General features: G+C 37.5%; 1 protein-coding gene across 1 annotated transcript; it reads left to right on the forward strand.

The window, feature by feature from the left end:
• The first annotated feature begins 981 nt into the window (after positions 1-981).
• btbd9 (BTB (POZ) domain containing 9) lies at positions 982-15657 on the forward strand. Its single transcript, XM_084390543.1, has 11 exons — positions 982-1237; positions 2777-2988; positions 4089-4452; positions 4537-4804; positions 6210-6432; positions 10236-10355; positions 12362-12471; positions 12576-12765; positions 14348-14455; positions 14557-14635; positions 14852-15657. Exons 2-11 carry the CDS (start codon positions 2804-2806, stop codon positions 15008-15010), a joined length of 1806 nt encoding a protein of 601 aa, XP_084246669.1. The 5' UTR covers positions 982-1237; positions 2777-2803; the 3' UTR covers positions 15011-15657.
• The last annotated feature ends 1694 nt before the right edge of the window (positions 15658-17351 follow it).

Below are 17351 nucleotides of genomic sequence, written 5' to 3' on the forward strand. Positions count from 1 at the left end.
ATGTACCTTTATTAGGATTTGTATATGTGGAATACAACCTAAAGCACACTTTGCAGGTTTGAACGTGCTTGGACAGGGTTTGAATGAACAGGGTTTAAGAAGATTAACAGTTGATCAGCAAAATGTGACTTCAAGCAGAGTTGGCTTTCAACAAAAGCTTCAACTCGTATGTGTGGTTGTAAAATGGGTTTGGTCAAAGTGAAGAATCTTGCTTGGGAAGGATCCAACCTGTTTCTAGATTCACGTTATGATAAAGAATGCAGTTGGTATAATCGGAATGCATCCTCTTGAGGATCTGTAATGATAAAGTTTAGTTTAGTTTAGATTGGTGTCTATCTGCTAAAGCTGTTCAGTTTTTAAGTCCTAAAGCCTTCTACATTTAAATGCGGAAGGACAATGGGAAGTTGAGCTGAACATTAGCTTCTTAAAGGGATAGTTCACCCAAAAATGAAAATTGTCATCAATTACTCACCCTCCAGTTGTTCCAAACCTGTATCTTTCTTCTGTTGAACACATAAGAAATGATTTTAAAGAATGTTGGTCACCAGACAGTTGATAGCAACCCTATATAGTAAAATACACCCTTAGCATTTTTTTTTTTCCTTCTATGGTAGTCAGTGGGTGCCGTCAACTGTCTGGTTACCAACATTCCTTAAAATAATTTCTTTTGTGTTCAACAGAAGAAAGAAATTCATACAGGTTTGGAACAACTTAAAGAGTTAGTATAAATAATGACAACATTTTCATTTTTGGGAGAACTATCCCTTTTAGTTAGCTTAAAGTTCCTTTAGTGTGCTTGCTAACTTTAGCTCATTGGAAGTCACTGGGACCATGCAATCAACTGTATGGTTAAAAATATCTTATTTTGTGTTCAGCAGAAAAAAGAAATTCATACAGGTTTGGAACAACATGAGGGTGAGTTAAGTATATGATGACCGAATTTTCTGAGCTTTCTAAGCTTTCTGAGTCCTCAACCGCTCCGGAGGAAGAAAGACATTACACCTCATCAGTCCACTAGAGGCGCTGTGACACAAACGCGCAACATACGGGCGCCTTATAAACATCCGGTTAGGTGTTTTTCTTTTGAGCGAATGGATTTGTGGCTCGGTACAAATTTGTATTTAACACATTTTACTTATTAATTGATTTATAAATTTAACATATTTGGAGTCAAGAGAGCTTTGTTGCCTTCTCGGTCTGCTTTAGGCGGAGACAAATCGAGTCTTTATTGGTGTTGGTGAGTAACGTTAGAAGCTTATAGACGATAACGTCACATTTGCTCTAATGTAACCTTGCTATATTTCATTGATTTTACCACGAACCTAGCATGTATCATTGCATCTTTGAGTAATACTTGTGTTTTTATTGTTAATGTTAATGACGCTGAATGTTCGGTTATGCTTATAACCGCTGAGAAACCGCAATTTAGTGACACATGAAACATTTGCTGGTGTTGAGACATATAATCATATATTTTTTTACTGGATATTCATATCCTATACTACATAACTACTATATAATGATGGCCAGACCGTTTATGCATTATTGATGTTATTGTAAACATAATTGTCTTCTCACAGAGGTTTGCCATATTATTATTCAAGCCCATAAGAGTGTCAACTTGTTGTTAATTAATTTATTTATTTAATTATATATTAATATTTGATCTTTTACATTTATATGCATTTATATGTGTAATTGTATTTATCATGGTAGAGTGTTTTAAAATAAGACAAACCAACTAATACATTTTTGCCTGGTTTCACAGACAGGGCTTAGATTAGGCCTTGGTTCAGTTAGGACATTTAAGTAGCTTTTATAAATGTTCCTTAGGAAAAAAAACATTACTGATGTGCATCTTGAGACAAAACAATGGCACTGACATATTTTAAGATATGTAAATGCAAGTTGCTTTCAGTTAAAACAAGTCAAACATGCATTTTAGTCTGGGACTATAGGCTTAAGCCTTGTCTGTGAAACCGGGGCGTTAGATTTAATTTTACAAAAGATGAACAGTATGGAAAGTGACAGAGAACAGGGAGAAAGCGAATGTATTAAAGGGATGGTTCACCCAAAAATGAAAATTAGCCCATGATTTACTCCCCCTCAAGTCATCCTAGGTGTATATGACATTCTTCTTTCAGACGAATGCAATCGGAGTTATATTAAAAAATGTCCTGGCTCTTCCAAGCTTTGTAAGGGCATTGAATGGATGTATATTATTGAAGTCCATCAAAGTGCATCCATCCATGATAAAAGTGCTCCACACTGCTCTGGGGGGTTAATAAAGGCATTGAATGGATGTATATTTGTAGATGTATAATAGATGTATCCCTTCATTAGTGTAAGAAAAATATCCATACTTAAAACTTTATCGACTTAGTCGATAAAGTTTTAAGTATGGATATTTTTCTTACACTAATGCATCGCTTCACTTCAGAAGGCCTTTATTAACCCCCCAGAGCAGTGTGGAGCACTTTTATCATGGATGGATGCACTTTGATGGACATACATCCATTCAATGCCCTTATAAAGCTTGGAAGAGCCAGGACATGTTTTAATATAACTCTGATTGCATTCGTCTGAAAGAAGAATGTCATATACTCCTAGGATGACTTGAGGGTGAGTAAATAATGGGCTAATTAAATTTTTTGGCATATTTAGACATATTTAATGTCATAAGAACAAAATATTCTGCACAGCAGGAATGATCTAATGAATGCACACATCCATGCACTGTTTTCATTGACAAATTGTTTTGTTGTTTATGATTCAGATGTGAAGGCGTTCCCCAGCAGTGGTCATGAGTGACAGTCATCCTCTGCGGCCGGTGAGCTCAGCGTCTGAGATCGACCACCTCCATCTCCTGTCAGAGCAGCTCGGCGCTTTAGTTCCCGGGGAAGAGTACAGCGATGTCACCTTCGTGGTGGAGGAGAAGCACTTTCCTGCACACAGAGTCATTCTAGCGGCCCGCTGCCAGTATTTCAGGTTGCTCTTCATGAGTATTTTCTAAGTCTATTGGGGCATTTCTTGATTTAAATGATTTATGACAGAAAAAATAGAATCAATTTTGTACTATAGTGAATCAGTGTCATTTTATGAAACTCATGCCTTTTTTTATTTTGAAAGTTTTTGTAAGATTTTAAACATTCAGACAAATGATGTGACAAAAGTTATGCAGTAATTTGGTAATAAATTGCATTGTGTCATCTGAAGTTAAACTAATACATTTTGGTTTACAATAAGGTTCATTTGTTAGCATTAGTTAACTACATTAGTTAACAAATGAAAATACTTCTAATGCATGTATTCATCTTAGTTAATTTCAGCATTTACCAGTACATTATTAAAATCAAAAGTTATCTGATAATATTATTTAAAGGGTTAATTCACCCACAAATTTAATTCTGTCATTCATTTTTCACCCTCATGACGTTCCAAACCAAAGACTTTCGTTCATCTTCGGAACACAAATTAAGATATTTTTTGATGAAATCTGAGAGCTTTCTGTCCTTCCATTGACAGCTACGCAACTACCACTTTGACACTTCATAAAGTTCATAAAGAGACCGTAAAACTAATCCATATGAATTGAGCGGTTTAGTCAAAATTCTTCTGAAGAGACACAATCACTTTTTACGCTGAACAGATTTTATTTAGGCTTTTAACAAAAGTCTTGCAGGTTTGGAACAGAATGTTCATTTTTGGGTGAACTATCCCTTTAATGAACCTGAACTAACGTTGATAGGATATAATTATCAATTCAGAAAGGTAACAGGGTTAATGATTCACTGTCTAATTTAACTTTACAAACAGTTCAACTGTTCAAAAGAATTTGATGCTGATAAGTTTTTATGCTTTCTACACAATATGTAAAAATTATGAAACCACTTCAATTTCAGCCATGAGCAGCTCTATAGAAGACAGTATCATCATCCAGCTCAGTTTAGATTCAGTGTTGAGTCAGCTCAGTACAATAACAGTGTCAATGTTGCAAAGAAGTACCCATTTTGAAAAATCATTTCTCGTTTCTAAAATAGGCTTAGTAACCTAACCTTGGTGAAATTCTTCTTTCATTTCATCCTCAGGGCTTTGCTGTATGGAGGGCTGAGAGAGTCCCAGGCCCAGGCAGAAGTTCGGCTGGAGGAAACACGTGCCGAGGCTTTTTCCATGTTATTGCGGTATCTGTACACGGGCAGAGCCACCCTGAGTGAAGCCAGGGAAGAGACTCTGTTAGATTTCCTGGGACTGGCGCACCGCTATGGCCTCCAACCACTAGAGGGCTCCATATGCGAGTTCCTCCGCACTTTATTGAGCACGCGAAACGTCTGTCTGGTGTTTGATGTGGCTAGTCTGTACTGTCTGAATGGGCTGGCTGAGGCCTGCATGGCCTACATGGACCGCAACGCCACCGAAGTGTTGAAGTCAGATGGCTTTCTCAGCCTTTCAAAGGTGAGTGATAGAAGATATGACAATTTTAATGCTTAATTGAGTTTAGTATGTAATATGGCTGTTTCTTATGTTTGCTCTCTGCAGTCTGCGCTGTTGACCGTTGTGAGGAGAGATTCGTTTGCTGCAAGTGAAAGGGAGATCTTTCAGGCCCTCTGCCGCTGGTGTCACCACAACGGGGATGGTCCAGAGGCAAAGGAAGTGATGTCGTCAGTCCGACTGCCCTTGATGACCCTTTCTGAAATGCTGAATGTGGTTCGTCCCTCGGGCCTCCTCAGCCCGGATGACCTGCTAGATGCCATACAGACCCGCTCAGAAAGCAGAGACATGGACCTCAACTACCGTGGCATGCTCAGTCCGTTTACTTTTCTCTGCTTATCACTCTTTACATAATGAACACTTAAGCTGCTTTTCCAGCGTTGGGCCAAACCGTTCTCGCTTCTTGCTTAACCGCTCAATTGCGTGCCGATCTGCCCCAGCCTGTACAGATATGGTTTTATTAACGGTGCTGATAAGGGGCTCTTTGGAATATAATATAAGTGCGTCAGTCATTGTCTTGGTAATGCAAGAGTTTACAGACGGTATGTGATGTAAATAGTGACCGTGTCATGGAGGATGATCAGATATTTCTTTTAATTTTACTATTAACTTGTGTTTACGTTGCTCAAATAGCATGCTTGGCCAGCTACAGAGAAACTGGCAGTCAGGCAACAGACAAGTGATCAATCCTGAGTGGCGACATCACTACACGCATTCTACCTGCACGGTTCAACATGGTTAGCCAACCGTGCTGAGAATTCTGGGTCGATAACGGTTTATCGTGCCGAACCAAACTCAAGTGGAAATATACCTTGAACCATTCCTTACCGTTCTTAGAACCGTTGGGCCCGACTGTGCAAAAGCTGCTTTAGATTATTAAAGGAAACAGAGGTCACATCATGACAAATCAGTTCACTTTTTTTCTTGACTTTAAAAAAATATATATATTACTGTCTGATTTTAAAATGATCTATAATTTATTCATAATTATTATTATGCCTGCATCAAACATGATTTTCGTCTTGCAGAAGTTTTATTGAAGCTCATTAGAATGTCAACTTGTTGACAAGTTAATTTGTAATATTTATTAAAAAAACATTTTTTTTTAATTGATAATATATATTTTTGTGTGTAATTGTATTTACCATGACCCGTTTTAAAATAAGACAAACCAACTAATACCACAAAACCTCACAGAATTAATCAAATTCATTGCTAATACCCACCAAAATTGTCACTTTCTTGAGGATGATGTCATTAAGAACCTGCTGGCTCTTATTAGTTAAAGAAATTTCACAAAGGACTAACACTAACAGTATGGAAAGTGACAGAGCACAGAAAATAAACCCAAATATTGCATATTAAGACAAATATGATCGAGAAACAAAAATGGTCTGCATGGCCTATCTAATTTGAATGGTGTAAAATGGTCATGTATGACTAAATGACTATCATGTTTGGTGCAAAAAACCTTGACTAATGATGATAATGTATGATATGGGCTAATTAATCTGTAGTCAACAGTTTCTGATGGTAATGCTTGAGATTTACAATTTGTGTATTTTTCTTGGTGCAAAGTATAATTAAAAATGTAAATATCTGGAAATTTGAGTTATTTGTCCACCTTTTACAACACTGACATGTAAAGTAAAGAATGAAGAAAATGTTTATAATGCTTCAGTTTGACTAAAATGTGTCCTCTGCTTCGTTGTGTGTTGTAGTCCCAGAGGAGAACATTGCCACTATGAAGCATGGCGCTGTGGTGGTGAAGGGTGAGCTGAAGTCTGCTCTCCTGGATGGAGACACACAGAACTATGATCTGGACCATGGCTTCTCGAGACACCCCATAGAAGAAGAGGGACGAGCTGCTGGCATCCAGGTCCGCTTGGGTCAATCCTCCATCATCAACCACATTCGTCTACTGCTGTGGGACAAGGACAGCAGGTAATGCAACATTAAAGGGACAGTTCACTAAAATTTTTTAATTCTGCCATCATTTGATCATTATCATGTCAAGTCACCTTTATTTATATAGCACTTTATACAATACAGATGGTTTCAAAGCAGCTTTACAGTGATAAACAGGAAGATAATGATTCAATGATGCAAACAGAATTCAATTCTGCTGTAAAGCAGCTCTAAAAAGACAATAGTAAACAATCTTTATTCAGTTCAGTGTTGATTCATTTTGGTTCAGTAACTGTGCAAAGTACATCAATTATGAAATAAATTCAGCCAAAAAGTTGAAAACAGTGATGTCATCTTCTAGCTTAGTTGAGTTTTCATCCAATAGTGTCACTGCATTCAAATCAGTAACACTGCTGAATATTAAGTGTCCCCAACTAAGCGAGCCAGAGGCTACAGTGGTAAGGAACCCAAACTCCATCAAGTGACAGAAACGGAGAAAAAAAAAAAACCTGTGAGAAACCAGGCTCAGTCGAGGGGCCAGTTCTCCTCTGGCCAACGAACAAACACGGTGCGATTATGATTCATGCTGCATCACAAGTCAGAAGTCAGATTGTGAATCGGTAGCATTCAAAATATTTCATCCAGTTCCTTCTGCTTGAAGATCGGATTCATCACTCTGGTATGGAGACGAAGCTGGTCATAGGTCTGTGGGGAGGACTTGTCTGGTTCTTGTGGGCTTTGCTGAGGATCTGTGCCGATGGCTGTCATTTCGACGAGGTCTTCATAGGGGATTGTTCTAGTTGACATGGTCTCTGCTGACATTCAGGGCTGCGTTGAGGTCGTGTCCAAGTGCAGGTCCACCATCTGATCTGGATATGACCCGGATCCGGCTGACTACGGTAACCTTGGGATAAGGATGAGACAGACAGACTAATATTAGCGTAGATTACATTTTTCTCACCATGCAACAAGTACGTCTGGTGTTATGGGAAGTGTTCCCGGTTCCGGTTGACCTCATTTATGAAGCCTAACAATCCTTTAAACGGATTTAAATTATAGACTCAAACTACTCGAACAAGGCTAGTAAGGCTGTGCCAGAGTTTGGGTGCTAAATAGGAACATTTTAATAGGGAGCCAATGCAGTGTTGACAGAACCGGGCTAATATGGCCATATTTCCTGGTTCTAGTAAGAACTCTAGCTGCAATTTGGAACAGCTAGAGTTTGTTTATTAAGCATGCAGGGCAACCACCCAGTAGAGCATTACAATAATCTAGCCTTGAGATCATGAATGCATGAACTAACTTTTCTGCATTTGTTATTGAGAGCATATGTCATAATTTAGATTTATTTTTAGGATGGAGAAATGCGGTTTTACAGACACTAGAAATGTGGCTTTCAAATGAAAGATTGGTATCAAAGAGCTCACCCGGGGTTCTAACTGATGACGAAGACTTCACAGAGCAGCCATCAATTAGAGAGTATTCTAGGTTATTACTTTTTGAGTTTTTTTTGGTCCAATAATGTCGTTTCAAACTCAAATGGAGATTGTCTGCCGTTCTCTTATTCATATGGGCTACATTCACACAGTCATCTTTTGGGATTGACAACTGTATTACTTACAGGTTTGATTCTCGAAATGTTCCATTGTAACCATAGTGAGAATGACCAAAGTAATATCAAAGACCACACAGTAGACACGCGTTTGTGCACTGCAGAGTATGACATGACACAGTATGACATGACAGCTAGTTATCCGGTCCGGTTCCGTTAAAGGGCACCTATTATGCAAAATTCACTTTTACATGGTGTTTGAACATAAATGTGTGTTGGCAGTGTGTGTACACAACCACCCTATAATGATAAAAATCCACCCAGTGCTTTTTCTTTTAAATCCCCATAAATCATAAGCACTGTCTCAGAAACAACCTGTTCTCAGATTCTGGGCAATGTGACGTACTTTTGCACAAGCCCCTCCTCCCACGATTGTTGATGGACACTGCTGTTTAAGCGTAGTCCCGGCCTGTTTTCTTATAAAATGTAAGAATGAACATAGCAGTCTTCATGTACTCTCGTTGTTACTCGAGGATGGATCTCTACCAACTGTTCGTGATCCAGCTTACAGTCTCCGGAGCGATAGGCCTAACGTTACTGATCACGGCAGTAATGGAAGGGAGAGCGCGCACTTTCTGAGTTCGCAGTTCATCTGAGTCGTATTTTTTTTTTTTTTTTTTTTTTTTTTTTTTTTTACCTTTATTTAACCAGGAAAGTACTCGTTGAGATTAAAAATCTCTTTTTCAAGAGTGTCCTGGCCAAGATAGGCAGCAGTACAACCATACATACAACACAGAATACACAATAACATAAAACAACTAAAATAGCAGATACATCAACCACAAATCCTTAGCATATCATGCAGAACAACTACAGCCAGATGTGGCTGCTTCCAAGTCAGTTAATATCCTCTTAAAAGTAACCAATGAGACAAGCTTATTAAGTTTCAAATTTTTCTGTAACTTGTTCCATGCAGAGGGAGCAGCAAAGTTAAACGCCTTTTTCCCCAGCTCAGTTCTAACATTTGGTACAGACAGAAGAACAAGATCCTGGGACCGAAGATTGTAAGTCCCAATATTTTTTACACTGATGTAGGTCAGAAGGTAGGATGGAAGAAGACCTAAAATAGCCTTGTATATAAAAACATACCAGTGTTTTTAACGATAAAATTTACCAGTTTATTAAGCACCCCCTGAAACCCTGTGTATATATTTGTTTACTGTTAGTTGTAATGAGTGTTTCTGTTTAATTTGCTGTGTATGTTGATGATAATGAAAGAGAGAGAGAGTTTATGGATAAGACTTTAATGCGCACTTCTTATACTATTTATTCAGCTCTTACGGTGATTTTTCTGGAGTAAAACTGACACCTCATCTTTTGTGTGATGTACAATTAACTTCATAAAACTCAACAGTAAATTTTTGGCCATCATTCGGACGTGGTCCACTACAACAGGCTTGTACTAATAGTGGGTAAAAGCAAGATGAAAAAGTAAGTTATAACTATAATTGAGCTAAACTATAACTGTTCTATCTCCATACAGCATATATTCTCTGGCTCTGTGGGCATTATTGTCCGACTCCGGGTCGAAATGAACACTGCTACTGAGAGTCTCTGTTATGATATTATCATTCCGTCAGATGAGATTGTCCTGACACTGAGCACAAGCTCGTGAAGCTCCGCCCTCTGTGCCGGCAGCAGCAGCTCATTTGCATTTGAAGGGATACGAACTAAAACGGCGCGTTTTACTCAGACCCGAAAAGTGACAATTTAAAGCTAAAACTTATACTTAAAGTATTTTGAGCTAAAACTTCACATACGCACTCTGGGGACATCAGAGACTTATTTTACATCTTTTGAAAAGGGGCATAATAGGTGCCCTTTAACACAGCACAGGTTTTGAGAATGTGGTTGTAAGTCCTGAAACTATACAGGTGTAAGTTTAGTTATAGAATGCTTGAGTTGTCTCTCCCGCAAATAACTGAACTGTGTGTGAACGCAACTGTATTAAGGACTCAAATAAAGAACTTATAACCGTATTCTGCTGCTGTGTGAGCGTGGCCATAATGAAAGGAATGAGAATGGATGCCGATTAGCTCCTAAAAAACAGCACATATGACATGCAATATCTTTGGATACAATACACAAGAACCACTGGCACTGATTATTGATGTTAAGCTTGGCACACCGTGTTTTCATGTGGCTTATTTTGGATGTACAATATCTTCACTTAACTTATTCAATTATGCTCATTTGCAGCATTTTGATGGCTCGCTCATGTCTGCAGGTCTTACTCGTACTACGTCGAGGTGTCTATGGATGAGCTGGACTGGGTACGTGTGGTGGATCACTCCAAGTTCCTGTGCCGCTCCTGGCAGCATCTCTATTTCCCAGCACGAGTTTGCAGGTAGAACTCATTACACAACAACAGGACTCTGTTTCTCAAAATTTGATTTGGGAAACCTTGTTTATCTTTGTAATAAAAAAAAAACATTTTGTTGTACTACTTGCTCAGTAGAAGACATCTAGATTGAAATGAAAATTAAGTTTAGACGAAAAAGTGAAGTTGAAAAAAAAAAAATCCATTAATGTGATGCAAAGCTGAATTTTCAGCAGCCATTACTCCAGTATTGTGTCACATGATCCTTAAGAAATCATTCTAAAATGCTGAGTTGGTGCTCAAGAAACATTTCCTCTAATCAGAAATGTTGAAAACAGAGTTGTGATGCTTAATATTTTTGTGGAAACAAATTTTTTCAGGATTATTTGATGAATAGAAATTGAAAAGAACAACACGTATTTGAAATAGAAGCCTTCTGTAACAATTTACTTTCACTTTACTGCATCCTTGCTGAATAAAAGTATTAAAGTGCCCCTATTATGCTATTTTAAAGGTTCCTAATTTTGTTTTAGAGGTTTCCTACAATAGGTTTACATGCATCCGAGGTAAAAAAAAAAAAAACCTTAAATATTCTTCTAATATACATTGCACATCACCTCATTCCTCAAAGAGCCTGAAAATGGTTTGTTCGAAGATTCAGTCTCTCTAAACCTCAAATTTTACATGAGCTTACTCTGCTTTGATTGGTCAAATGGCCCAGTCTGTTGTGATTGGTCTACTGCTTACAGCATGAGTCTTCCTCAGCACTTGATACACAGTGATACGGACAGTAATGATGGCGTCGGTTTTACCGTATAAATCAAGTGCGAGTCCTCATCCTTTTGAAGTGCATGCAAAGTGGATTCGCAGCGCAGAAAAGAGTGTCTTCTCGACACGTTCACATCATGAATCAAACTCTTCCGGTCTCAGCTACCACTACAGTGTTTGCAGACGGGTCAAAGTTGACGTTCGCGGGCAGCCAGAAAAGACCATTGTACATTATACAAATTTGTTACATTTTAACATGGGTATGTAACAGGAAGTGAGACTTTCTGATGACTCGTTTCGGCGGTTCAGAGTCGATTCTTTCTTTTAGGAGACAAATTACTTTGTTGTGCACTTTCATTTTTAAAACTTTGTAGACCTTTTACATTCACAAACAGCTGTATCACACACTGCATGAAAGGTAATATTCAAAAGGCATAATAGGGGCACTTTAATGTATTTAACAAAAGAAAAAAAACTTACTAATCTCAACATTTTGAACAGTAGGTTAAGGTTTATGTTATGAACAGTGTATTACAGAATAGGAATTTATAACAGTTTATTATACAATGCTTACATGCTGAACAAACCTTATACATCATGTACAATTATTATATTAACATGTTTTTGGGGTATCTTGTAGTAAGTCAATCAAATACATATGGTATTTCCATTAGATTTGTTCAATCATCCTTCGGATGAGACGTTAAACCGAGTTCCTGAAAAATCCCAGGATGTCCTTCGAAAAAGAGTAGGGGTGTAACCCCGGCATCCTGGCCAAATTTGCCCCTTGGCCTCTGTCCATCATGGCCTCCTAATCATCCCCATATACTGATTGGCTTCATCACTGTCTCCTCTCCACCAGTAAGCTGGTGTGTGGTGGGCGTTCTGGCGCAATATGGCTGCCGTCGCATCATCCAGGTGGATGCTGCACATTGGTGGTGGTTGAGGAGATTCCCCCTTTCATGGAAAGCGCTTTGAATACCTAGAAAAGCGCTATATAAATGTAACGAATTATTATTATTATTATTATTATTATAATTGTGATACAAAAAAAGCAAATAGAGAACGTTTCAATGCTCAAACTCAAAGCTTATTATCTCTGAAAAGGTAAGGATGTCCTGGGTGGCTTGTATGGTCTAAAAGAAATCCACTACAAACAAATGTCTTCTGCAGAGGAGAGAAATGAATTGTTAGGATGTAAAATGTTATATTGCTATCTGACTGTGTGTTTGCTTGTGGACACTAATTTTTAGTTTTTGACTCAGGTTTATTCGCATTGTGGGGACACATAACACAGTCAACAAAGTATTTCACCTGGTGGCTCTAGAGTGCATGTACACACAGCGACCTTTCACCCTGGAGAGAGGCCTAATAGGTAATGTAGTTTTCCTAATTTCAGTGGTTATTCAGGAAGTCACACACATATCAGCTCAGTTACTGAAACTCATCCCACGTCTCCTCCTCTGCGTCTCCCTGCAGTTCCCACAGAGAACGTGGCGACCGTGCAGGCGTGTGCTAGTGTGGTAGAGGGTGTGAGTCGCAGCAGAAACGCCCTGCTGAACGGGGACACCAGCCACTATGACTGGGACTCGGGATACACCTGTCACCAGCTGGGCTCTGGAGCCATTGTTATCCAGCTTGCTCAGCCATACATGCTGGGCTCAATGCGGTACGAGATCTTATGTTACCGGCTAAAGAGGCCGTATTATGCCCTTTTACAAATTCTTGAATATGTTTTTGGAGTCTACTAGAATAGGTTTTTATGCTTGAATGAATGTTAAAAAATGAAAATTACTTTTCACATATTTTACTATAATGCTCTGTTTAGTTCATGTTTCTATGAAGCCCCTCTTTGCAAAAAACGCAGTGTGCTCTGATTGGTGTTCTGATTGGTGAACTGCTTCGAACTTGTTTGTGAAATGTCACGCCCCTTACCATAACCGTGAGTTTCAACATGCTTCTAACGCAACTCAACCAGGCTTCGCCCCTTTATTTTGCGTATGCCTTGGGCAGAAATGATTTAAATGAGAAATATAGTGACGTGTTCGTTCCCAGAAGAAACTCAAGACTACAATGTAGGCGTTTCAGGGAGTTCAGTGACTTTGTGCTTTGTAACTTTGCAACCTTTTTCATGCTCAAACAGCACTTTACACATTAAAGCATAATAGGTCCTCTTTAAAGGTTATAATTCTGTCATGATTTAGGATGGGTTTCTTCTGTGGAAAATAGATAAAAGATGTTTAGATGATGATAAATTAAACTCAAAGATTCTCTCCTCTCAAAAAATTACATTAAAGTATGACAAAAGTAGTCTATGTGACTCGTGCAGCCGTACAATAGCATTGTGCGAGTAACAAAATAAAATTGAATCAGTTATTTGCTGAAAACCTCCTCCGCCACAGATCTTAAATCTAATAACAGTGGATACAATAAAGCACTTAAAGTGGAATTAAATAGAAGAAAACAAGACAAGGTAATAAATTATATGATACACACTGTTTCGAAAGTGTTGCCACAAGACTTTTCACAAAAACGTTATACATGCTAACGCAAGACTAGAGTGATAGTTGCTTACCGTGTCACGAAAATGTAAACCCATGATATGTGTAAGGATAAAAGAAAATTACATTTCATATTTAGAAAAATTAAAACAAGAATTTACCAGTGGGTCAACAACATCTAGAACATTTTTAATGTAGAATAGTAAACACAAATTAAAAAGCAAAATCTTTTACATAGCATAGCTAGGTTGAATAGGAAATTGACAGGAATTGACAGAAAATGCGTGTCAGAAGAAGTGTGTCTTTTTATAATGTTTGTTTTCTAAATGTCTCTTAAATTGTCATGGATTAATGATGCCAATAATTTTAGTTTATAATCATGGTTTATTCTCATAATGGGTGAACCTGTTTTTAATGTAGCCTGACTTGTATTGTATTTTATCTTACTTTGCACAGTTTCTAGAGATAATGATTTTTGTACAGAGGAATTATTGTAAGCACTTTAACCAATACTTTTTGAAAATACTTTGAAGTGCATGGCTTCCATTTATTCTCTTGCATTGCAAGTGTCTTATTATAACTATAGTTTGCTATATGAAAAGAAACGATGAGTTGAAATAATCTTGTGTTTCTGAACCCAAAACAACAGGGTAAAGTTGTATTTAACCCTCAATATGCCTTTCAATCACTGAAGTCTCTGTCTCAGTCTTTGGTTTAGACATGCTGACACTGAAATCTGTGTGTCTGTAGGTTGCTGTTGTGGGACTGTGATGAGAGGAGCTATAGCTATTACGTTGAGCTGTCCACAAACCAGCAACATTGGGTGAGAGTCATAGACCACACAAAAGTGGCATGCAGGTCAGTGAATGCTGTTTTATTGTTACCTCATTATTTTCTTGCATTATAATTATGTCTATAACCACCTCAGAGTTTACATAAGTTGCATGTAATTCTTACAGGTCGTGGCAGAATCTGACGTTTGAGACACAGCCTGCATCCTTTATTCGTATCGTGGGAACTCACAACACCGCTAATGAGGTGAGCGATCTCTGCAAACTCTCACAGGATGTGTTTCTGTGACTCCTTCCAGCATCACATTAATGCTGTATTCATAAGTTTACATTGAGATAGTATGATGTCAGTTTTGCATCATATTGCAAAACAAATTATACATGCAGTGTTTGTCAAAATAATCACATTTTTGATGAAATTCTACCGCCCTAATGCACTCTTTTCACATGCTGTCTCCTCTAGGTTTTTCACTGCGTTCACTTTGAGTGCCCTGCACAGGTGGATACGGTTGTTAAAGAAGGAAGTTCTGGACCAGATCAGCTCAAACCAGAATCCAGCTCCTTGTCCTCCCGTTCACAGGGCATGACGCCCCAAAAACCCTTCACGTCTCCACACACATAGACTGGATGTTTCTGATAAGACACACTTGAGACGCTCGGGTTGTGTCCTCAAGGTTACGTGCTGCTAAACAAAGAATTCTTTATATTTATATTGAGAAAATACTTGAGCCGATTATAACATGATGGTGAGTATAACAATTACTGTCACATGCACTTATTTTATTATGTTCGGATAACTACAAGAAACATAATAATAAGTATTACAGACTTGATGGGTTTTGCAATACTGTCTCATTTATTAGATATCTTAAAATTGTTCATCGTAGAAAAGTAAACAAATATCCTGTTTAAAATCAAAAATTAAAATCGCCATGAAAAGTTGTGAGAGTCTTTCCTTCCCTATTGTGACACTTGATTTTGTCCATGGGGAATTGATTGGATGGTTGGATGGATGTGGTTTGCTATTGGTCGATCTCATGTGAGTGACAAGTTGTATGTACCGCCCTCTCGCCAGTAAACACATCATCAGAGGAGAGAAGAGATGTTATTTTGATTAACGATTATGAGGGCACATGAATAATAATAAAAAAAAGATGTGCATGGATAAATCATTTACAATAAATACTGCAATATTCCATTAAAAAAAAAACAAGAATGTTCAATTTTGACTTTATGGTGGCTAAAATAATAAAATCACCATGAACTGCATAGGCCTTAAAGTCTCTTGAATTTTTATTTATTTATTTTAATGCTGACAATAATTTTTACTCAAAACGTATTGTGGTTGACACAAACCAGCTTTATTTAATGTAGTCTGGGTGTGTATTTTCTTTTTCTTTTAACAGTTTTTATGTTGTTCATGGTTTTTATGTTGGCATCTAACTAACTTCTAGAGTTTGATTGGATACACAGCCTTTGACGTCAACAACAAAATATATTTCTTCATGCATTTTTTCTTCCCCTTTCAAAGTCCCTAGGTTGTGTCTTATTTTACTAATTCTAACTTGTATATACGATAAAAAAATAGATATATGTTATGTATTTGCATTATATTATTGACATTTAGCATTTTTTATTATTATTCCTGGCTATCTGTGACAGTACAGTACAGACTAGGGTTGGGACCCACCAAATAAGAACCACTTTAAGGATGCTCACAAATGAAAATTGTTGAATTTTATTGTAACGCAATCTCTGACGGTTAGAATTGGGGCTGATTTATTGTCAGGTGATGGTGAGGAACAGAGACAATGAAACAGATGGAAAGTGTGAAAGTGACTCTTCAGTCAGATCACATATTAGCATGCTTCCTTCTCTGAGGAGATTTAATAAATACTGTTTCTCAATCAGACATGGAAGGGTGAGTGACACCATAATACCACCTTCATTAAGCCACCAGGAACAGACGCACACTATCAAACTTCCTCGCTGCAATCAAGAGACTTCCCCAAGGGCTGGAGGATGATGGAGACTGACAGACAGTTGAAATGAAAACTAGGATGCCAGTACCCTGTTGAAAAGACCAGGTTAACACTATGAAACCTACAATATCTAAATTATCAACATGATCAACACTTTGCTGAAAAAGTTGTTTGTACGCAATCCTCTACATGCCTTCTGTCATCTGGTTGATATTTTATACTTTTTAGTAAAATGACTTTTAGTACAATTTTAAATATGTCCACTTTCAGTTTGTGATGTACATGTTTGTGTTTTATTATGGAATCTTTAATTATTTTATAAAGTAAACGTAAGAATAACTTTATATTATATCTTTTGCCACCACAATAAAAACTACAAATCTTTGATCATTAAACTAAGCATTTAAATATAATATATTCCCCCAGTTTCGAGTTTCACAGGCGAGGCTTAAAGTAGTAGTAGGCCTACCAGACTAAAATGCTTTTAACTGAAAACAACTTGCACTGACATATCTTAAAATCTACATGAGCCATTAAAAGCCTGTAGTATCAAATTATGACCAAACATAAAACACATATGAAAACTTTTATTAATATTTTTATGTATCAAATATTTTGTCTAAATGTTCAATAAAGACAAATAAGCTGTTTTGAATTAAGTAAAAAATTAAAAAATGTAAATGGCCCTTTAAAAGTTTAAGTATATTATAACAATATTATTATATATATTTGTTGCATTGTATTTTTATTCTTCAAATCCGTCACGTAAAAATAACTAGCTTTAGTAAACGAAAGATCTGCGTCAGTGCAGTTAGAACGGAACCTTCACCTAAAAGTGTCCCTCATTTACGAACGACACACACGGATGCCAAGATGGACGGGTCGTATTTAACCTCACCCTCAAAAAATTACACAAGGTAAAAGATAATATAAACCACACTAAATATAGGTATTCAATTGCATGATAAAAATGGTTTGTGT

Source organism: Rutilus rutilus (genome assembly GCF_951802725.1).
Source record: "Rutilus rutilus genome assembly, chromosome: 20".
In the NCBI taxonomy this organism is placed as follows: domain Eukaryota; kingdom Metazoa; phylum Chordata; class Actinopteri; order Cypriniformes; family Leuciscidae; genus Rutilus; species Rutilus rutilus.